General features: G+C 44.0%; 1 protein-coding gene across 13 annotated transcripts in view; it reads left to right on the plus strand.

Moving 5' to 3' along the window:
• The window catches only part of LOC110513167 (sodium bicarbonate cotransporter 3), a 74912-nt gene that overhangs the window by 14191 nt on the left and 36030 nt on the right, over positions 1-24691 (plus strand). For 11 of the 13 annotated variants that reach the window (XR_016493670.1, XR_016493671.1, XM_036970626.2 and 8 more), the window contains exon 2: positions 21127-21208. Coding sequence is in view for 9 of the 13 variants with exons in the window: in XM_036970626.2 (XP_036826521.1) it covers positions 21127-21208 (82 nt within the window). In the remaining 4 variants the exon portion in view is untranslated. Of the gene's footprint in view, positions 1-19514; positions 20022-21126; positions 21209-24691 lie in introns of those variants that run through there. The other 2 variants (XM_090228219.1, XM_090228220.1) reach the window with 2 other exon arrangements.

Consider the following 24691-nt stretch of genomic DNA (forward strand, 5'->3'; position numbering starts at 1 on the left):
CACAGTCACGGTGACAAGCACCAGTGTTCAATGCTCAGTGAATTTAATTTAAAATGGTAGCCCCCATTCTAACAGATACTGTAGACTATATAATAACTGACTCTTTACACACACACAAATACAGTTTATTGGTCTAACATAATAATTGGCCAGCCAAATGACCACGGTCTCCGTAATATATATTTTTCGCTCCTGACTGCATGTGCTGTCATAGAAATAGAATGAAAAGAACTGTCGGCCATTGCGAGTGTACCCATAGGAGCAAAGCAGGAAGTAAAAGCAGGAAGTGACCCCACTGTTTGTGCTGTGATTTGTTAATTCAACTGAACTGATGCAATACGTTCCATTGCATGAGCCACATCAGTTAATATCATTTTAATGAACATTCTACATTACCAAGGAAAGTATTGCATCACAATACCAGGCAGCCATTGAGAGTGTACCCATGAGTTTACCAGTCAAATTGCCAGTGTTAAAGCCCATTTTATTAATTATATTTCTGTGTGCGCTGTTACATTGTGGGGCGTTGCCTAGGCAACCAAAGTGTCATTTGCTAGTTTCTTGTTTCAGCAAGGAACAACAAAGTATCATCACGTTTTTAAGAGTCCATGTTACCGCAGAAACAAAGTCCCGTCTAGGACTGTTGTGGTGACCGTATTACCGCCACACCGGCAGTCATGAGTCATGACCGCAATAAAATTCCAAGTGATCGCTGTTGAGTCACGGTAATCTCCTTTTATACACTCTGGATATGCCTCGGTAGTTCCCAACTCGCTAATGGCCTGGTACTCAGGGTTCTATTGTCCCAATAACCACAATGACATCAATGCAAGTGCAGTTGAAAATCACATCAAACACTTATCATCAAAACAGTATCATGCCTTTAGAACTCACCTCACTGTGATGATCAATTTGGAGAAAGAAGTTCAACAGCAGGTTGAAACAGTGTAAAACATGGTTGTTTGTGGATGTTGTTTCAACACCTAACAACAGAATGGACAGCGCTTTCTAAGGTGATGATTAATTCAAAACCCCATATGCATATTAGAGCTTATTAGGCTAATGAGCCCAAGCACGAAAGAAAAGCCTGAATTAAAATGATGATTGTGCTGTCATACAATGCATAGCCTACCGCATATTACACATGGCAGAAACACATCAAACAAAATTGATTTAAGATGTCTTTGGCACATAATTGGTCTAGCCTATACTCCAAAATTACACAAATTTGAGTGATCGCCTTTGAGTGTGGACTGTATTATTGTGCATACTGGATGGACCTTACGCTACACTCCAAAATGTCTATCCATGAGTTGGGGAGAGAACTAGCCTTAGGCGATGCTTTTTGTTCATTGATTGTGCAGGGCGGCTTACAGTTAGACGCAATTAGTGAATTTGTATTTGATTTTGAATAGATGAGTAAAAGAGAATTAATTGGGTGACACATTACCCTTAAGCTATACAGAATATTTAAAGTTGTAGAAACATCTCAAGGATGATCAATGGAAACAGGATGCACCTGAGCGCAATTTCGAATCTCATAGCTAAAGCTCTGAAGACTTAATGTAAATGTGATGTTTCAGTTTTTTTTAAAAATAAATTTGCAAACATTTCTAAAACCCTTTTTTTTTCTCGCTTTGTTGTTATGGGGTGTTTTGTATAGATTTATGAGGATTTAAAAAATATTTTTAGAATAAGGCTGTAATGTAACAAACTGTGGAAAAAGTCAAGGGGTCTGTACTTTCCGAATGTACTGTGTATACAATACCAGTCAAAAGTTTAGACACACCTACTCATTCAAGGGTTTTTCTTTATTTGTACTATTGTATACATTGTAGAATAATAGTGAAGACATCAACTATGAAATAACCCAAATGGAATCATGTAGCAAACAAAAAAGTATTAAACAAATCAAAATATATTTTATATTTGAGATTCTTCAAAGTAGCCACCCTTTGCCTTGATGACAGCTTTTCACACTCTTGGCATTCTCTCAACCAGCTTCATGAGGTAGTCACCTGCAATTGATTTTAATTAACAGGTGTGCCTTGTTAAAAGTACATTTGTGGAATTTCTTTCCGTCTTAATGCGTTTGAGCCAATCAATTGTGTTGTGACAAGGTGGGGTGGCATATAGAAGATAGCCCTATTTGGTAAAAGTCAATATTATGGAAAGAACAGCTCAAATAAGCAAAAAGAAACAACAGTCCATCATTACTTTAAGACATGAAGGTCAGTCAATTCGGAAGTTTCTTCAAGCGCAGTCGCAAAAACCATTAAGTGCTATTTATTTTACCAGGTAAGTTGACTGAGAACACATTCTCATTTACAGCAACAACCTGGGAAATAGTTATAGGGGAGAGGAGGGGGATGAACGGGCCAATTGTAAGCTGGGGATGATTAGGTGACCATGATGGTATGAGGGACAGCTTGGGAATTTAGCCAGAACACCAGGGTTAACACCCCTACTCTTACGATAAATGCCATGGGATCTTTAATTACCTCAGAAAGTCAGGACGGACACCTGTTTAACGTCCCATCCGAAAGACAGCACCCTACACAGGGCAGCGTCCTGGGGATATACAGTGCCTTGCAAAAGTATTCGGCCCCCTTGAACTTTGCGATCTTTTGCCACATTTCAGGCTTCAAACATAAAGATATAAAACTGTATTTTTTTGTGAAGAATCAACAACAAGTGGGACACAATCATGAAGTGGAACGACATTTATTGGATATTTCAAACTTTTTTAACAAATCAAAAACTGAAAAATTGGGCGTGCAAAATTATTCAGCCCCTTTACTTTCAGTGCAGCAAACTCTCTCCAGAAGTTCAGTGAGGATCTCTGAATGATTCAATGTTGACCTAAATGACTAATGAGGATAAATACAATCCACCTGTGTGTAATCAAGTCTCCGTATAAATGCACATGCACTGTGATAGTCTCAGAGGTCCGTTAAAAGCGCAGAGAGCATCATGAAGAACAAGGAACACACCAGGCAGGTCCGAGATACTGTTGTGAAGAAGTTTAAAGCCGGATTTGGATACAAAATATTTCCCAAGCTTTAAACATCCCAAGGAGCACTGTGCAAGCGAAAATATTGAAATGGAAGGAGTATCAGACCACTGCAAATCTACCAAGACCTGGCCGTCCCTCTAAACTTTCAGCTCATACAAGGAGAAGACTGATCAGAGATGCAGCCAAGAGGCCCATGATCACTCTGGATGAACTGCAGAGATCTACAGCTGAGGTGGGAGACTCTGTCCATAGGACAACGATCAGTCAGATATTGCACAAATCTGGCCTTTATGGAAGAGTGGCAAGAAGAAAGCCATTTCTTAAAGCTATCCATAAAAAGTGTCGTTTAAAGCCACCTGGGAGACACACCAAACATGTGGAAGAAGGTGCTCTGGTCAGATGAAACCAAAATTGAACTTTTTGGCAACAATGCAAAACGTTATGTTTGGCGTAAAAGCAACACAGCTGAACACACCATCCCCACTGTCAAACATGGTGGTGGCAGCATCATGGTTGGGCCTGCTTTTCTTCAGCAGGGACAGGGAAGATGGTTAAAATTGATGGGAAGATGGATGGAGCCAAATACAGGACCATTCTGGAAGAAAACCTGATGGAGTCTGCAAAAGACCTGAGACTGGGATGGAGATTTTTCTTCCAACAAGACAATGATCCAAAACATAAAGCAAAATCTACAATGGAATGGTTCAAAAATAAACATATCCAGGTGTTAGAATGGCCAAGTCAAAGTCCAGACCTGAATCCAATCGAGAATCTGTGGAAATAACTGAAAACTACTGTTCACAAATGCTCTCCATCCAACCTCACTGAGCTCGAGCTGTTTTGCAAGGAGGAATGGGAAAAAATTTCAGTCTCTCGATGTGCAAAACTGATAGAGACATACCCCAAGCGACTTACAGCTGTAATCGCAGCAAAAGGTGGCGCTACAAAGTATTAACTTAAGGGGGCTGAATAATTTTGCACGCCCAATTTTTGAGTTTTTGATTTGTTAAAAAAGTTTGAAATATCCAATAAATGTCATTCCACTTCATGATTGTGTCCCACTTGTTGTTGATTCTTCACAAAAAAATACAGTTTTATATCTTTATGTTTGAAGCCTGAAATGTGGCAAAGTTCAAGGGGGCCGAATACTTTCGCAAGGCACTGTATATATATTTTTTTTAGATGAGATGAAAGAGTGCCTCCTACTGGCCCTCCAACACCACTTCCAGCAGCATCTGGTCTCCCATCCAAGGACTGACCAGGACCAACCCTGCTTAGCTTCAGAAGCAAGCCTGCAGTGGGATGCAGGGTGGTATGCTGCTGGCTTTGATTAAACTGGTCTCATGAGGACTGCCACAGGAAAGGAAAGACCCAGAGTTACCTCTGCTGCAGGGGATAAGTTCATTAGAGTTATCAGCCTCAGAAATTGCAGCCCAAAAAATGCTTCACAGAGTTCAAGTAACAGACACATCTCAACATCATCTGTTCAGCGGAGACTGCGTGAATCAGGCCTTGATGGTCAAATTGCTGCAAAGAAACCACTACTAAAGGACACCAATAATAAGAAGAGACTTGCTTGGGCCAAGAAACACGAGCAATGGACATTAGACCGGTAGAAATCTGTCCTTTGGTCTGATGAGTCCAAATGTAAGATTTTTGGTTCCAACCGCCGTGTCTTTGTGAGACGCAGTGTAGGTGAACGGGTGATCTCCGCATGTGTGGTTCCCACCGTGAAGCATGGAGGAGGGGGTGTGATGGTGTGGGGGTGCTTTGCTGGTGTCAGTGTCTGTGATTTATTTATTTCAAGGCACACTTAGCCAGCATGGCTACCACAGCATTTTGCAGCAATACGCCGTCCCATCTGTTGTGTGCTCAGTGGGACTGTCATTTGTTTTTCAACAGGGCAATGTCCCAAAACACACCTCCATGCTATGTAAGGGCTATTTAACCAAGGAGAGTGATGGAGTGCTGCATCAGATGACCTGGCCTCTACTGTCCCCCGATCTCAACCCAATTGAGATGGTTTGGGATGAGTTGGACCGCAGAGTGAAGGAAAAGCAGCCAACAAGTGCTCAGCACATGTGGGAACTCCTTCAAGGCCATTGGAAAAGCATTCCAGGTGAAGCTGGTTGAGAGAATGTAAAGAGTGTGCAAAGCTGTCATCAAGGCAAAGAGTGGCTACTTTGAAAAATATAAAATATTTTTCTATTTGTTTAATGCTTTTTGGTTACTACATGATTCCATATGTGTTATTTCATAGTTTTGATGCCTTCACTATTATTCTAAAATGTAGAAAATAGTATAAAGTAGGTGTCCAAACATTTGACTGGTGCTATAGATATATGACTGCGGTGTCCGGTCATCATATAATGTTATGACGGTTATTTTATTTATTGACATGCTCATAAACATCATGATAATAGATTTCCATTGGCACTAGGTATATTTTAAGAGGCTTTGAACTGGTAATGAACCTTGGAATAATCTGCTTTTCTCAAGTGTAAACGTTGGCTTAGTATAGCCTAGCCTATTTGATGCCTTGTATCCGGTGAATGTATTAAACGGATTCAGTCTCTAGCCTCCCCAAGTCCCCATCACAATGAACAGTCAACAACAGTAGTTATGCAGCCCACTGAGCCCAGCATCATCACTCCACCTAGTCCTGGCCCGCTATCAAACCCCTGTCTTTATTTCCTGGCTCACCTCTCACTTTTATTACCGTTCACCCATCAAGAGACTGTCAGAGAGCTAATTGCCGTGGAAATCCACGAGCAGCAGAAGAGAAGTCGGTTACTTGCCAAATGGCACCTTTTTCCCTATGCTGTACACTACTTTCAACCAGGGTCCGTAGGGCTCTGGTCAAACGTAGTGCACTATGCAGGGAATAGGGTGCCATTTGGGACACAGATGTCAGGTCAACAGGCAGGTGCTCGCTGTTCTCCCAAGGTGGTATTTCAAACAGGAGAGAGGCGATTATGGTAATGTATAGGTGGTGTGAATCTCAATGTCATCGTAAGACAGTCCATGGAAAGGATTGGAATAGATCACTGCTGCAGTTCCCCCGGCCAGTGTGATGACTCTTGAAATCGATTATGGATGCTATCTCGTGAGGGGTGAGATGGAGACCCAAAGGCCATACTAATGAGTGTACAAAAGATTAAGAACACTTTGCTAATATTGAGTTGCACCCACCACTTTTGGCATCAGAACAGCCTCAATTCGTCAGGGCATGAACTCTACACAAGGTGTCGAAAGCGTTCCACAGGGATGCTGGCCCATATTGACTCCAATGCTTCCCACAATTATGTCAAGTTGGCTGGATGTCCTTTGAGTGGTGGGCCATTCTTGATACACACGGGAAACTGTTGAGCGTGAAAAACCCAGCAGCGTTTCAGTTCTTGACACAAACCGGGGCGCCTGACACCTAGATGAAGGGTATGCCCCGTTCAAAGGCACTTCATCTTTTGTCTTTTCCATTCACCTTCTGAATGACACATACGGAATCCATGTCTCAATTGTCTCAAGGCTTAAAAATCCTTCTTTAACCTGTCTCATACCCTATATCTACGATGATTGAAGTTGATTTAACAAGGGATCATAGCTTTCACATGGATTCACATAGTAAGTCTATGTCATGAAAAGAGCATGTTTTGTATGTGTGCACTCTCTGTTTACAGGTAGACTAGCTGTGTGTGGTAGAAACGTTTTTTTCAAGACGCATGTCACTTGTGCTGTGACTAATATGAAAAATACAATTTGTTCCATTTTAATTGACTCTTGTAAGACTTTTAGCTAGGCCTAGTTTAGATTTAAAACACAGCTTTGTGTTGTTGGCAGTCCTAAGACACACTTGCACACTGATTGCCAGAGCTGACTATTCTGCCAATCTCGTTTGTCTCTCAGACAGTGCTCTCATTTGCATTTTAGTCATTTCACAGACCCTCTAATCCAAAGCGATTTACAGGAGCAATTATGATTAAGTGCCTTGCTCAAGGGCACATCAACAGCTTTTTCACTTAGTCGGCTCTTGGATTCGAACCAGCACCCTTTCAGTTACTGTCCCAACGCTCTTAACCGCTAGATTACCACCATGAAGTGTCCTTCAAACAGTGTCCTTCACCGTGGATGCTCTTCTCCTTGGGGAACTGCCTTTGTGAGGTGTGTGTGTGTGTGTGTGTGTGTGTGTGTGTGTGTGTGTGTGTGTGTGTGTGTGGTGTACCTCTGTGTGTCTGTATCTGTATCTGTGTCTCTGTTTGTAGTAGCTCGAGCATACGTGCTCTTCATGAGAATGGGGGCTCAGTGCAAGAGGGGCTTGCATATTTCAGTGGAGAGAGGGGTCGGAGCAAAAGGGACCCCAATGTCAGAGATATGTACTCTCTGCATATCATGTTCCTATCCTCCTACTGTGAGTTTAACATCCATCAGCTCTCTCCGCTACTTAGCAGCAGTGTTTCTTTGTGATTGGTGGGATATCTCAAATTCTGGTGTTGCATTTAAAGCCGTCAAATACACTGATATTCTTATTCATCACTTACCAACCTAGTACCATATAGGCCTTAGGGCTGGGCGATATGGCATGACCCTAGGATGTCTTTCCCCATTCTGATTGTTTTATACAGTTCAATCAAATTTCAACCAAAAGTTGATCTAATTTGAGATAATTTCCACACTGTCATGTAGGGCTGCACAAAAATGTAGACCTTATTTTTGACCAAATATTGCATTTGCGATTTGACTTGCAATGTAGATCAAAACACTTGGGTGAACTGTTGGGCACTTTGAATACAGTGCCGTTTGACATGACAACGGATGGCAAAGCTAGGGAGGCGTTCGTGGAATTAGGAATTAGAATACTAATAGGATATTTTTGGATGCGTTATTGTGACAGGGTAGGAACCAAAGTGTTGGTCAGCGTTTCCCAGGGGTGTGGGACCCTATAATCTTTGGCTACATTAAATGTTTTCTCTTACTTCATGTAGTCAACATATTCACGCTTTGCCCCTCTCTCATTTAGAAAAAAACATGCTGATTTAGGCCTACACCAGCACTGGTATCAGGCTTTATTAGCTAGCTACGCTTGCTCTGACTCAGTACATTTAGTAGCTAGCTACCTAGGTATTGATAAGAATTAGCGGCTAACACGATTTATTCGAGCCATAACTTGCTAAGAAAAGAGGAGCTAGCTGTTTGCAGACGGTAAGAAACACAAACTAATAGTGTAGTTATAGAACACTTGCGGATTCATATTAAGAAGTAAAGTGGAAAGCAGCATGGTTGTCAACATATTGATGCATCTGCTCCGTTGACCATGCAGACCAAAGAGTAACTCCGAGGGAACTGTCTGCATATGGCCTTGTGATCGAGTAACAACAACTGCGCTCCTTGAGTGACAGGTGGTGGGGTTTGGTGAGAGAGAGAGAGACGACACAAGTAGCGGAGTAAACTATAAAAACGGATTGGTGTATCCGATTTAACAAACAAAAGTTGAAATACCATTATGGAAGGTAAAGTAAAAACCCAAAGCAGTCCCTGCGTCAGTACCATCATTTAGTAAAATACTGTATAGCACCCAGCCCTAATAGGCTTATTTCTATTGTATTAAGAATTTCTGAAATAACCTGTCTGTAATTACGGACTGGACAAGTGCAGGTGCTGCTCCGATGGTTTCTAAACCATAACGGAGCGGTCCAGTGGACAGCACACCTGGTTTTACAGAAATAAAAGCCAGAAACACTAGAGAATTCTACTTATAGCAACATTACTTTTCCCCTCTTTTAGCCATACAACATGTCCCCGTATCCAACTTAATCCAGCCAAACTCCTCAGTATAGTAGATCTAAGCCAGCAGAGTTCTGGTTCACCCTGTGGTATTTTTTTTGCATCTGTTATGGAGGCTCAGGCAGGTCAAAAATAGCCTCCTCTCCCAGTCACAATACCTCATGTGGGGCTGAAATAGATTGAGAGACGTGTCTGTCCTCGTCGGGGGGGGGACGGGGGGGAATGGTGTGAAACATCACTAATGAGGGATAAAAGGCTTTGTATTGGAGGAAGCAGAGTGATGCGCTCTTATTAGGTTTGGTTGGATTCCGGTCACATATCAAGTGTAATTATGATTATCAGTATAGCACTGATAAAAAAAAATACAGTTTTTAATTGGACTTTGTGACCAAGAGGTTGTCACTATGAAGTGTGAACGTTTCTGTTAGGCAGTGTTGTTGCTACAAGGCGTGAAATATGAATAAATTTTTGGAACGGTGTAAATGGTCCTTTTGTCTAGTGCTCTGATGTACTGCCACGATCATTCATTGGGCTCATAGTATTGCTTTATTTATGGCGTTTCAATAGCCTGTCACAGACATCTTGAAGATTAATTTACAGTGCCTTGCGAAAGTATTCGGCCCCCTTGAACTTTGCGACCTTTTGCCACATTTCAGGCTTCAAACATAAAGATATAAAACTGTATTTTTTTGTGAAGAATCAACAACAAGTGGGACACAATCATGAAGTGGAACGACATTTATTGGATATTTCAAATTTTTTAACAAATCAAAAACTGAAAAATTGGGCGTGCAAAATTATTCAGCCCCTTTACTTTCAGTGCAGCAAACTCTCTCCAGAAGTTCAGTGAGGATCTCTGAATGATCCAATGTTGACCTAAATGACTAATGATGATAAATACAATCCACCTGTGTGTAATCCCAGCCATCCTACAATCTAAACTTGATGTCCTCAACCTCACACAAATTATCAATGAACCTACCAGGTACCTCCCCAAAGCCTTAAACACGGGCACCCTCACACGGGCACCCTCATAGATATCATCCTAACCAACTTGCCCTCTAAATACACCTCTGCTGTTTTCAACCAAGATCTCAGCGATCACTGCCTCATTGCCTGCATCCGTAATGGGTCAGCGGTCAAACGACCTCCACTCATCACTGTAAAACGCTCCCTGAAACACTTCAGCGAGCAGGCCTTTCTAATCGACCTGGCCGGGGTATCCTGGAAGGATATTGATCTCATCCCGTCAGTAGAGGATGCCTGGATATTTTTTAAAAATGCCTTCCTAACCATCTTAAATAAACATGCCCCATTCAAGAAATTTAGAACCAGGAACAGATATAGCCCTTGGTTCTTCCCAGACCTGACTGCCCTTAACCAACACAAAAACATCCTATGGCGTTCTGCATTAGCATCGAACAGCCCCCGTGATATGCAGCTGTTCAGGGAAGCTAGAAACCATTATACACAGGCAGTTAGAAAAGCCAAGGCTAGCTTTTTCAAGCAGAAATTTGCTTCCTGCAACACTAACTCAAAAAAAGTTCTGGGACACTGTAAAGTCCATGGAGAATAAGAACACCTCCTCCCAGCTGCCCACTGCACTGAAGATAGGAAACACTGTCACCACTGATAAATCCACCATAATTGAGAATTTCAATAAGCATTTTTCTACGGCTGGCCATGCTTTCCACCTGGCTACTCCTACCCCGGTCAACAGCACTGCACCCCCCACAGCAACTCGCCCAAGCCTTCCCCATTTCTCCTTCTCCCAAATCCGTTCAGCTGATGTTCTGAATGAGCCGCAAAATCTGGACCCCTACAAATCAGCCGGGCTAGACAATCTGGACCCTTTCTTTCTAAAATTATCTGCCGAAATTGTTGCCACCCCTATTACTAGCCTGTTCAACCTCTCTTTCGTGTCGTCTGAGATTCCCAAAGATTGGAAAGCAGCTGCGGTCATCCCCCTCTTCAAAGGGGGTGACACTCTTGACCCAAACTGCTACAGACCAATATCTATCCTACCATGCCTTTCTAAGGTCTTCGAAAGCCAAGTCAACAAACAGATTACCGACCATTTCGAATCTCACCATACCTTCTCTGCTATGCAATCTGGTTTCAGAGCTGGTCATGGGTGCACCTCAGCCACGCTCAAGGTCCTAAATGATATCTTAACCGCCATCGATAAGAAACATTACTGTGCAGCCGTATTCATTGATCTGGCCAAGGCTTTTGACTCCGTCAATCACCACATCCTCATCGGCAGACTCGACAGCCTTGGTTTCTCAAATGATTGCCTCGCCTGGTTCACCAACTACTTCTCTGATAGAGTTCAGTGTGTCAAATCGGAGGGTCTGCTGTCCGGACCTCTGGCAGTCTCTATGGGGGTGCCACAAGGTTCAATTCTTGGACCGACTCTCTTCTCTGTATACATCAATGAGGTCGCTCTTGCTGCTGGTGAGTCTCTGATCCACCTCTACGCAGACGACACCATTCTGTATACTTCTGGCCCTTCTTTGGACACTGTGTTAACAACCCTCCAGGCAAGCTTCAATGCTATACAACTCTCCTTCCGTGGCCTCCAATTGCTCTTAAATACAAGTCAAACTAAATGCATGCTCTTCAACCGATCGCTACCTGCACCTACCCGCCTGTCCAACATCACTACTCTGGACGGCTCTGACTTAGAATATGTGGACAACTACAAATACTTAGGTGTCTGGTTAGACTGTAAACTCTCCTTCCAGACCCATATCAAACATCTCCAATCCAAAGTTAAATCTAGAATTGGCTTCCTATTTCGCAACAAAGCATCCTTCACTCATGCTGCCAAACATACCCTTGTAAAACTGACCATCCTACCAATCCTCGACTTTGGCGATGTCATTTACAAAATAGCCTCCAATACCCTACTCAACAAATTGGATGCAGTCTATCACAGTGCAATCCGTTTTGTCATCAAAGCCCCATATACTACCCACCATTGCGACCTGTACGCTCTCGTTGGCTGGCCCTCGCTTCATACTCGTCGCCAAACCCACTGGCTCCATGTCATCTACAAGACCCTGCTAGGTAAAGTCCCCCCTTATCTCAGCTCGCTGGTCACCATAGCATCTCCCACCTGTAGCACACGCTCCAGCAGGTATATCTCTCTAGTCACCCCCAAAACCAATTCTTTCTTTGGCCGCCTCTCCTTCCAGTTCTCTGCTGCCAATGACTGGAACGAACTACAAAAATCTCTGAAACTGGAAACACTTATCTCCCTCACTAGCTTTAAGCACCAACTGACAGAGCAGCTCACAGATAACTGCACCTGTACATAGCCCACCTATAATTTAATTGTATTTATTTTGCTCCTTTGCACCCCATTATTTTTATTTCTACTTTGCACTTTGCACATTCTTCCATTGCAAATCTACCATTCCAGTGTTTTACTTGCTATATTGTATTTACTTTGCCTCCATGGCCTTTTTTTTGTCTTTACCTCCCTTATCTCACCTCATTTGCTTACATCGTATTTAGACTTGTTTATACTGTATTATTGACTGTATGTTTGTTTTACTCCATGTGTAACTCTGTGTCGTTGTGTGTCGAACTGCTTTGCTTTATCTTGGCCAGGTCGCAATTGTAAATGAGAACTTGTTCTCAACTTGCCTACCTGGTTAAATAAAGGTGAAATAAAAATAAATAAATAAAAATCAAGACTCCGTATAAATGCACCTGCACTGTGATAGTCTCAGAGGTCCGTTAAAAGCGCAGAGAGCATCATGAAGAACAAGGAACACACCAGGCAGGTCCGAGATACTGTTGTGAAGAAGTTTAAAGCCGGATTTGGATACAAAAAGATTTCCCAAGCTTTAAACATCCCAAGGAGCACTGTGCAAGCGATAATATTGAAATGGAAGGAGTATCAGACCACTGCAAATCTACCACGACCTGGCCGTCCCTCTAAACTTTCAGCTCATACAAGGAGAAGACTGATCAGAGATGCGGCCAAGAGGCCCATGATCAGTCTGGATGAACTGCAGAGATCTACAGCTGAGGTGGGAGACTCTGTCCATAGGACAACAATCAGTCGTATATTGCACAAATCTGGCCTTTATGGAAGAGTGGCAAGAAGAAAGCCATTTCTTAAAGATATCCATAAAAAGTGTCGTTTAAAGTTTGCCACAAGCCACCTGGGAGACACACCAAACATGTGGAAGAAGGTGCTCTGGTCAGATGAAACCAAAATGGAACTTTTTGGCAACAATGCAAAACGTTATGTTTGGCGTAAAAGCAACACAGCACATCACCCTGAACACAACATCCCCACTGTCAAACATGGTGGTGGCAGCATCATGGTTTGGGCCTGCTTTTATTCAGCAGGGACAGGGAAGATGGTTAAAATTGATGGGAAGATGGATGGAGCCAAATACAGGACCATTCTGGAAGAAAACCTGATGGAGTCTGCAAAAGACCTGAGACTGGGACGGAGATTTGTCTTCCAACAAGACAATGATCCAAAACATAAAGCAAAATCTACAATGGAATGGTTCAAAAATAAACATATCCAGGTGTTAGAATGGCCAAGTCAAAGTCCAGACCTGAATCCAATCGAGAATCTGTGGAGAGAACTGAAAACTGCTGTTCACAAATGCTCTCCATCCAACCTCACTGAGCTCGAGCTGTTTTGCAAGGAGGAATGGGAAAAAATTTCAGTCTCTCGATGTGCAAAACTGATAGAGACATACCCCAAGCGACTTACAGCTGTAATCGCAGCAAAAGGTGGCGCTACAAAGTATTAACTTAAGGGGGCTGAATAATTTTGCACGCCCAATTTTTCAGTTTTTGATTTGTTAAAAAAGTTTGAAATATCCAATAAATGTCGTTCCACTTCATGATTGTGTCCCACTTGTTGTTGATTCTTCACAAAAAAATACAGTTGTATATCTTTATGTTTGAAGCCTGAAATGTGGCAAAAGGTCGCAAAGTTCAAGGGGGCCGAATACTTTCGCAAGGCACTGTATTATCCAAAGCCACCTTATTAAAACTTAAAATATGTTCTGCTGCATCATAAGTTCAGTGCCCCGTTTCCCAAAAGCACTGTAAGGCAAAGTTCATCGTTAGAACCTTCGCAGGAGCATCGTTAAATCTCAGAGCTGTTTCCTAAAACTATTGCTCTTGAAAACGCTTGTTATTTACCAAACCCGTTTGCCTTCCAGACCAGAACAGCGAAGTGCGTTGTTAGAAAATGTTTGGCCTTTCTGTGTCATTTTATACACAGAAGATCTCCGCTAAAGATAAACATCTTGATTTGTATGTCATTCTGTGACCGCCGATAACTTCAGAATGAATATGACTACAAATACAATGATGCCGATTTCTTTGCATATGTTAATAACAAGCTTATGATAAAAGTATGATTCAATGAAAACCGAGATGACTGTATTAAAATATAAATACAGTATAGGCGACATAGACCCAGGGGTTGGAACCGGTTCAGGAAACAGTACCAAAAACTGGAGGAACAGAATCAGAACCTAAGTGATCTATACTGTAGCAGAACCAAGATTTTAAAAGCATGAGAACCGATTAATAGCGCTTTACTTTCCGGGAATTTTTTTCAGTCCCACAAAAAAAACAAAGCTCCTATGCAAAGCCATCTCTCTATCACTCAGAAACGTATTCCAGTGTCTGCCTGCCAGCTGAAAATCTTTGTTCGTGTGTGGGCTACCTGCCTCTCTCCTTCCGAAGCATAGGATATTGTAGCCTACTGTAATTACAGAAGAATGGATTCACTTTTTCAATGCTAGTTAAGGATACTATAGTTATCATGTTTCACATTGGATTTATTAACTACAAAAAGGTAAGCGTGTTTAGTTCTGGTGCCGCTCTGCACACACATGCTTGCTTTCGCTCTAGTCCAACGTTAAGCCAACTCTCGATTGTTCAAAGACATTCAAAGTTCCTCCATAGAAGCCAATCCTCTGTAGGTATAATTCCGTGGGCCTAATTCAAATAATGCATGTCATAACAAGATGCCAAGCGCTTCAAACCAAGCCTCCTCATCCACCCTCTCTTGCTTTCTCCCCACCTGCAAAAATCACATCTCTCGCCCTATATTTGTCTGTCCATCATGCATGTAAACAACTATAGCTTGCCCGCTCCTAAACTGCTCTATCAGCACTGATTGGTGAAGTAAATAATGTCGAGCTAAATGTATTTAAAAATATATATATTTCAGAGGTTTAAAAAGGAACGATATAAACTGGTACTTTTTTGGTTCGAACCGGTTCAGAACTTTATTTTACAGGTCGGAACAGTAGAACGGAACGAAAAGAATAGGGATTCTGTTCAGAATTAAATTATTGGAATATAATTACTGTTCCAACCCCTCTATAGACCTATACATTTAAATTATATTAAAATCAATACCATGTACATCCAGTTGAGTTTGATTTAGCTATTTGTACATTACTGTCTGTAATTTTTGCCTCCAATATATTTAATGATGCTGTAGCAAGCTCAAGGGTGTGGGGTTTCTGCGTCACCAAGTTCAATAACAAAACATGCACCAGTAGCACAACCAGAATGCAAATGGGAAGTTTTAGGGATTTTTGTACACTGGGGAAGAAGGGGGAATTCACTAATTACTTCACAGTCCACAAGCCGTTCTCGTTGTCCGTTCCGTTCTCCAGGGGTAATCCTGGTTAGTCAATATCTTGTCGGGAACGCCTACTCGGGAGAACAGCATAACCAACTCACGTGCGATTCCCTTGGTGGCCATGGTGCGCAGGGGAATGGCTTCCGGGTACCTGGTGGCATAATCCAGAATCACCAGAATGTATTGGTGGCCTCGGTTGCGCTTGGGTAGAGGTCCCACCAGGTCCATTGCATCCTGCTGAAAGGAACTGAAATAATGGGTAGGGGAATTAAGGGACTGCGAAAATTGGGTTTTTAGAGCCACCTGCTGGCACTCCGGGCAACTGCGGCAGTATTCTTCCACTGTTTTCTTCACCCCTGGCGAGTAAAATCGTGCCTTGATCCTGTCTAAGGTCTTTCCCACACCTAGGTGAGCCCCAAGAAGGTGGGAGTGCACCAACTGCAGGACAGATGGTACGAAGGGATGGGGCACCAACAACAACTCCAGATATTCGTCATTCTTCTTCACGACCTGATATAGCAACTTCTTCTTTATAGAGAAATGGGGGTAGGTTATTTGACTTACCCCCTCCACGGGCTCTCCGTCCACTACGGTCACCTGATAGAGAGCGCTGGCCAAGTTGGGATCCTCCAGTTGGGCCGTGCCGAACCGACCCACTAGAGAGACGGGCTCTGGTGCCACCTCATGATCCATTGGGAACATGTCTTCCAGACTCGCCACCTCTCCCTCCAGTCTGACTTCTGAGAGGGGATCAGTTGATGCCTGGGGGTCCACTTCCTGGAATCCACACATCCAGGCATCCCTCCTTCTGGTGTCCCTCCCACCTCTCAGGCTTCCTCCTCCCTTCTGGTTCCCTCGGTTCCCCACATCTCCGAACATATTGGTCCACAGTTGGCGGAACATCAGGAAATCCCTTCCGACATGGACCGGCACAGGCAAGTTTGGGACAACTCCCATTGTTCCCGTGTGTTGTCCCTTTGTGGTCTTGAGGTGGAGGAGTGTGGTAGGGTAGTCCTTGGTCTCACTGTTTATGCATGTGATGGCCACGGTGTCAGTTAGTTTCGGGGACTGGGCGAAGTCAGGTTGGATCAGGGTCACCATACTCCTGGAGTCCAAAAGTGCCGTGGTGTCCTTTCTGTTGGCTCTTACCGGGGTGACAGGGGAAGTACCACTCTCCTCAGCACAGTATGCCCTCAGTAAGCCGCAGGGATACCCGGTGACTACCTCACCAGCTGAGGCCGAAGGCCTCGGGACATCGCGGTTTGGACAGTTCCAGGTGATGTGTCGGCTCGCCACACTCGTAGCACTTCCTGCTGTCCAGGTTCAGGAAGAGGCGTCGGGCTCGGGAAGCTAGATGTTGGCATCCCCCCCCCCATCCTTGGCTGGGGTCCCGGCATGGTCCTCCTTCCTTTTTCGCTCCGTCGGGCGAGTGGAGGGTTCCGCCTTCTTGATTGTCCACTGCGCAGGACCTCCAAGGCCACCTGTTGACCTTCCACCAGTCCCACCAGCTGATCTTCACTGCAGGTTAGCTTGGCTGGATAACTTTTTAGCTTTGAACAGGAGAGAGCGTATAAATGTATCTATGACCACTTTCTCGATGGTCGTGAGCGTCAGGAGTTCAGCAGTTAGCCAGCTCTTGGCCAGCCTAATTAGATCATGCATTTGTGATCGTGGGTTGCTGTAAGAACATACGCCCAATCGTGGAATCTTTGTGCCTTGCTAATCAGGGTGTAACCATACCGGCGCAGGATTTCCTTTTTCAGCCCATCGTAATGCGTCGCCTGGTCAACTGTCAGATCCTCATAAGGTGCTAGCAGGCTGGCCGCATTGCTCATGGGTTAATTTCTCCCTAGCCGCCGTCCTCTCGAAGGCTTGGAGGTAAGCCTCGATTTCGTCAGCCTCTGTCAGCCTCAGTATAAACCTGGGACGAGAGACTGCTGCGCCTGCCGCTATGCTGGCCTGGGCGGCTGTCAGCTGGCTGAGTTCAGCTCGCAGGAGAGTGGTCTGCTGACACTGTTCCTCCAGCAGCTCCCGGTGCATAGCCTGCTGTGCTATGTTCGCCTCCAGGTCTTGGCTGATTTCTTTTGATTTTCCCATGATGTCAAGCAAAGAGGCACTGCGATTGAAGGTAGGCATTGAAATACATCCACGGGTACACCTCCAATTGACTCAAATGACGTCAATTAGCCTATCAGAAGCTTCTAAAGCCATGACATAATCTTCTGGAATTTTCCATGCTGTTTAAAGGCACAGTCAACATCTGACCCACTGGAATTGTGATACAGTGAATTATAAACTAAATCATCTGTCTGTAAACAATTATTAGAAAAATTACTGCACAAAGTGGATGTCCTAACCGACTTGCCAAAACTATAGTTTGTTAACAAGAAATTTCTGGAGTGATTGAAAATGACTCCAACCTAAGTGTATGTAAACTTCCGACTTCAACTGTAACTGGCCTACAACAGTTTTTCTATTGACTTTCGTCTTCAGGCAGAACCTCCTCTGTTCCACTGCACCAGAGATCTGTATATAATGACGAGATGCTCATGTCTCCAACCTAACAATTCGGGCTGGGACGATGCCAGTATCGTGATAATCAACAAAAAACAAAGCAGATTGAACTTCTTCTAATGTTGGAAACAAACACCGTTATGTTGTCATCCAGAGTCATATTTATTTATTTTCCGAGCTGTAGCACACTATATCTTACATACAGCAGGTTTTTAATGGACCAAAGAGTTTGGTCTGCCTCGTGTTTACATTTTTGCCATAGAAAAAATATCCTGACTGCCCTACTAACGATGGGAGTCGTCGTCCCATAAGTGGAAAGGCAGGCGAAAAGCTTAAGTCAAAAATAAGGCAGAATATCCCCTGTTTATAGCTGATTTATGGTCAAGCCGATGTCTATATTGCCTGTACAGCATTTACTGCGATGCGGCCTCTGCAAAAGTCAGGGTATTCATAATTATTGCGCTTCACGTAGCAGGGCTGTTGTTAAGGAAGTTGTCAAGGAAGTGAGTTTGTGTTTATACAGGACATACCGCCCCCACCTACCAACAACCAATCATGTCAATGCAGGGCTATGTGGAATTTACATAGCCTTCCGTATACATAGCTCTTGTTACAGCATTTGGGAGGTGCACAGCGATGCGATATGGGGCTTGATTTGGACTCCACAACCATACAGAAGCTCTGCAATTGCATCACACCCTCCATACGGAGCCTCCGGACAGGATAGTCGGTTCAAGCATAAATCAGCTTTTACCTGCAATGCCAGCTAGGCAGAACCTCCCCTGTTCCTTGGACTGCCAGCCAGCTAGGCCAGACAGAACCTCCCTTGTTCCACTGGACTGCCAGCCAGCTAGGCTGAACATCCACTGTTCCACTGGACTGCCAGCCAGCTAGGCCAGACAGAACCTTCCCTGTTCCACTGGACTGCCAGCCAGCTAGGCCAGACAGAACCTTCCCTGTTCCACTGGACTGCCAGCCTGCTAGGACAGACAGAACCTCCCTTGTTCCACTGGACTGCCAGCCAGCCAGGCTGAACCTCCACTGTTCCACTGGACTGCCAGCCAGCTAGGCCAGACAGAACCATTCCCTGTTCCACTGGACTGCCAGCCAGCTAGGCCAGACAGAACCTCCCCTGTTCCACTGGACTGCCAGCCAGCTAGGCTAAACCTCCCCTGTTCCACTGGACTGCCAGCCAGCTAGGCCAGACAGAACCTTCCCTGTTCCACTGGACTGCCAGCCAGGTAGGCTGAACCTCCCCTGTTCCACTGAACTGCCAACCAGCTAGGCCAGACAGACAGAGTGCAGCTTGCATTATTGAAGCCCCAACATGCATCACGATCGGTGTAACTCCCACAGTTCAAAGTCAGATGCTGAGCACTGCTGACTGTGCTGGTTAAAGGTAGACTCACAATGCATAAAGTAAGCGGCAATATCGGGTCCAATTCAGCAACTCAGACCGTTTGAGCATGTTGGCTAACTCCACTGCTTTGGTCCTGTAGCAGCGTGAAGCGCACCCGTGCACATGCGCAGATACTCTGTGTGCCTGTGTGAGAGCAAAGTGTGACATCGCGCTCATTTGAATATGTGCGTTACTACTCGTACCAACATATCGCTGAGACTCTGTTTAATATTACACTATTTTAAAGCCCATCTAGGAACGGATGTGTGTGTAACTCCCAAAGTTAAAGTTACTGAACATTGCTGACAGTGCTGGTTAATATTATGTTATTTCAAAGTCCATCTATGGACTGATGCTGCAAATTCGGCCAAGCTTAAAGGACAGTGTTTTTTTGGTGTTTTTTTTACAGAATCTCTATTTTTGCTGAAAGGACGCACATGCTTACACACTAAAAAGTATTGCTTGAGTTCAACAAAATATAATCTATAATTGCAGATAGTTTGGAATGACACAATTTCACGTGTACAACATTTAAAGACCCGCATCACTATACTGGAATCTTTGCCGTTTCTGAAAGGACGTATTTGTGTGTTTTTTGGAGCTTTGTCAGTGTTTTCTGCGTGCCCACATACTGACGAATGAGCCTGAGGAGGTCTATCACTGGTGGGGTAAGTTTCTCAAAACCAAGTCAAATCACAAAAAAAGTGTCTGAACACTTCTATAGCATGCCATTTTACATCCCAAAATAAAGATTTGGTTGAAGAAAAACAAATGTACTTGCCCTGACTAACGATAGGCCTAATTCAATGTGTCAATGTTTGGAACTGTTCCTTAACAAATATTAGTACATTAATGCTAAATGATACATCTACTTACTTACTCTTGCCAAACGGTGATTTATGTTACCTTATGCTTGTACTGTACCAGTACAGGTCCATGAAGAATAGTTAAAGCAGATATCGGCCTAATCCACTAGTGTAGGGGTTTTCAAATCATATCCTGCAAGTTCTGGAGCCCGCTGGTTTTCTTGTTCTACCTGATAATTCATTAATTACACCCACCTAGTATCCCAAGTCTAAATCAGTCCCTGATTACAGAGACAATTTTTTTTTTTTTAAAGCAGTGAAACTGGCTTCAAGTTCCAGATTTTAATTTGAGGGTGTCTCTCCCCACGAACACTCACTGAAACATCCTTGTGATAAAGTACCATTGCCTTTCCTCCGAAGGATGGCAACACCTTCATCCTATCCGATAAGCTACATTTCCCCCTCGCTTCGGTAGGACCATCCTGATCTCACGAGCGTATGGTCTTCTGTTTTGCTACACGGATTCAGTTAAGTGAAACGAAACGAGAGCACAGTGTTCTGGATGGTGGGACCAGGCTAACATTTCCTAGCCCAGGTGCAGGAAGGAATACTGTCAAAGATGCCTATTCCCGGGGACAATATATTATAGTAGCATTATTTTTCCCTGAATCCTGAAATCAAATTTGAACACGCTGAAATGGTGTGTGTGTGTCGAAGCTGCTTGTTCTCTGCGAAGGCAACAAAAGCTGCTGTTCCACACGTTGTTCCTTGAGTATCAGACAAACAGCCATCTTGTTGGTGATTTCGGTGGTAAACCTAGACTAATGGTTGGATGTGCTGTTATGCCACTCTGGTAGTCGTCTAAAGTTATTTTTGTTGATATGCCTCTGGCTCAGTCTTGGTTTCAACTGTCCGTTTATTGGTCCATTAAAGGTCCGACACCTCTTTTCCCGTCTCTGTCTCTCAGGGTCTTGACGAGGAGGCCATCGTTGACCTTGGGAAAACCAGCTCCACCACCCACACCAACTATGAGACGGAAGAGCTGGAGAGTAAGACCCTACAGTACAGCCCTACCCACTTACTGTAACGTTGTGTATGTCTAGTCCTGTGTGCATAGTGGATGTGTTGGAGTGGTGTAGCAGTCAGGATTGGGGTCAGTTCCACTTCCAATTTACTTCCTGAATTGACTGAATTGATATTGAATTGACTCCAACCTTGCTATCACTAAGTGTGTGTGTGTGTGTGTGTGTGTATAGCTACACTATGTGTGCTTTCCTTTGTTACTGTTGTCTACATGCCTGTTTAGTTGTCTCCGTGCGGGTGCTTCCTTTCCACATATAGGCCTAGAGACGTGCTGTGAATAGAAAGGACAGGTGTTGCTGAGTTCTTGGCAGATTAAAGCCAGCTTCAGCCTGGCTCTCCACTCCTGTAGCGTTCCAGAAGGGTATGTTCATTAGCCAGGCGTACACGAGCCCACAGGAATATTGTAACTGTAATTGAGCCTATCTGTCATGTACAGCTTTATTCAGGTCCAGCTGGAGACTCCTTGTGTTTTTTTTTTTTAAACACCTGTAGGGCTCTATAAAAACAATTATGTATAATTATATCACAAAGCCTAGAGCTTTGGTTTCAATTACAAAATAATGATTTCCAATGGGATGAAATGCCATGCCAGCGGGGGGAAAAATGTCTGAAATTATGTCATTTCAACCAGAAACTGGTTATGGGATGATTTTGACCAGTTTTGTCCGCAGGGATAGTATCGGCTGTGGTATTGTAGTGTCATATCACATAAAACTACAGTACATGTGTATCCTTAACCCCAACATTCTCTGGTTATCTAACTTTGATGAGCTGCAAATTGGGAGATTAGGACATGATTAGCTGTCCACATGGCCTCTGAGTAGCTTGGCTGTCTAGGTTACAAAGCTACCTTTCTCTATCTGAGCTGTACATCCAAGGGGATTTCAAACAGGACCTGTGATTATCTCGAATTACTAGTTACTGAGCAAAGACAACACATACCAATACTTGGCCCTGGCAAAAAAGGGCTGCATATTTCGTTTGAGGTTGCAGCGCAGAATACGGAATGGCTGACCAAAAGAGCACTAAAATAGTCAGCAGGCTCTTTAGGGTCATACAAATCAGTATGGTGAGTCATTTGAAACGTGAAACATCCACAGTACGTGCTCACAGACATTCACAGTGCATTTTTCCAGGATGAGGACAGTATTTTAGTTATATTAATTTTAGAAAATAACTCTGCGTTCCCTTGAAACAGAGCTGGCAGTGAGCCAGCTGTGATTGAGAGTGATCCTCTGTGGTTCCATCTCCTGGGAACGAGGCCGAGAGAGGAGATGCTTTTAACCCTTTTGATTGAAATCAAATTAGCACAATAAAACAATCCGCATCAAAATGGGCTTAGGTCTGTTTCAGCTAGAGCACATATGTCAGAGTCAAGGCCCGCGGGCCACATCCGGCCCGCAAGAAGGTTTTTTACGGCCCCTGGGATGATCTTGATTTATTATTAGAACCGGCCCGCAGCAAGCCGGCAGCCCGCAGATCTTTTACACGCACCAATACTACATTTCCCACAATGCAAAGGTGACGCACCGAGCAGTAGGCTGCTTCATTTCAATATTTATTGGCACAGCAGTCGTCAGCATCACAGTAAAATTAACTTTCAGATACCCATCAAAAATGGCAAAACGGAAGGTGGATACTGAGAACCGGGGGTTTCAAACAAGGTGGGAGTCGGAGTATATGTTCACGAAGGTAGCTGGAAAACCTGTGTGTCTTCTGTGTGGAGAAAGTGTGGCGGTACTGAAAGAGTATAATCTGAGACGACATTATGAAACGAAACACGCGGACAAAAACAAGAATATGGACATGGAACAAAGGCTACAAAAGGCAGAGGAATTAAAACGAGGCCTCAAATCTCGACAGGCTCTGTTCAAAAAAGCCAAATCACAAGGCCAGGCTGCTGTCAAGGCCAGTTTTATTTTGGCAGAAGAGATCGCTAAATCAGCCCGGCCATTTACGGAGGGGGATTTCATCAAAAACTGCATGATTAAAGTTTGTGACGAAGTTTGCCCAGAAAAAAGGCAACTCTTTTTAAATGTGAGTCTGAGCAGAAACACCATTGCCGAGAGAGTAGACCAGTTGTCCATCAATCTAAAAGAGCAGCTTGTGAAAAAGGGAAAAGATTTTATTGCATATTCCTTGGCTGTGGATGAGAGCACCGACATTTCTGACATTGCCCAGTTGTCAATTTTCATCCGCGGAGTGGACTCCAACCTAAGCGTGACAGAGGAGTTTTTGGCTTTACGTCCTATGCATGGCACAACTACGGGGCATGATTTGTATGAAGAGGTGTCAAGATGTGTAAATGAGATGGAGCTGCCTTGGGAAAAACTTGTGGGTTTGACAACCGACGGAGCACCTGCGATGTGTGGACACAGGAGCGGACTGGTGGCGAAGATACGGGAAAAGATGCAAGAGGAAAACGCGACAGGTGAGCTGACAGCTTATCATTGTATCATACACCAGGAAGCGTTGTGCGGTAAAGCCTTGAAAATGGAGCATGTAATGAGCATCATCACGCGCACAGTTAACTTTATCAGAGCCAAAGGTTTGAATCACCGCCAGTTCAAGGCATTTCTGACGGAGTTAGAAACGGAGCATGGTGATTTGCCTTATCACACAGAGGTGCGATGGCTAAGCCAGGGAAAGGTGCTTCAAAGATGTTTCGAGCTTCGTGAGGAGATTTGTCTGTTCTTGGACAGCAAAGGGAAAGACACAACACAACTCCGAGACGAAATGTTTCTGTGTGAAATGGCTTTTCTGTGTGACATTACGAGTCATCTGAATGCAATAAACTTGCAGCTGCAGGGTCGGGATCGTGTCATCTCTGATATGTACAGTACAGTGAAGGCATTTAAAACCAAACTGACTCTGTGGGAGACGCAGATGCGGAAAGAAAATTTGAGCCACTTTCCCAGCTGCCAGACCATGAAAGAGAAGCTCTCTACCAGTGCGTTCCCGAGCACACAGTTGGCTGATAAAATAGGTATGCTTGCCGCTGACTTTCGACGCCGATTTGCTGACTTTGAAGCACAAAAAAGCAGGTTGGAACTGCTCGGTAACCCATTTGCTGTTGACGTGGAAAGCTCACCACCAAACCTCCAAATGGAGTTGATTGACCTCCAATGCAATGATGCACTGAGGGCAAAATATGCGGCAGTGGGTGCTGCGGAGTTCGCCCGTTTCCTCCCCGGCACAATGCCCCAGCTGCGCATCCAGGCTGCTCAAACGTTGTCTATGTTTGGCAGCACATACCTGTGTGAACAACTGTTTTCTTTGATGAACCTGAACAAAACATCACACAGAAGTCGACTTACTGCTGAACACCTCCACTCAATTCTGAGGATTTCTTCAGCTCAGAGCCTTACCCCGAACATTGATGAACTTGTGGAAAAGATGGGACACCACCAAGTATCACCCTCAACCTCAAACAAGTGAACATTACTGTG

Source organism: Oncorhynchus mykiss, chromosome 30 (genome assembly GCF_057628025.1).
Source record: "Oncorhynchus mykiss isolate SJ-2025 chromosome 30, ASM5762802v1, whole genome shotgun sequence".
NCBI classification, from domain to species: Eukaryota; Metazoa; Chordata; class Actinopteri; order Salmoniformes; family Salmonidae; genus Oncorhynchus; species Oncorhynchus mykiss.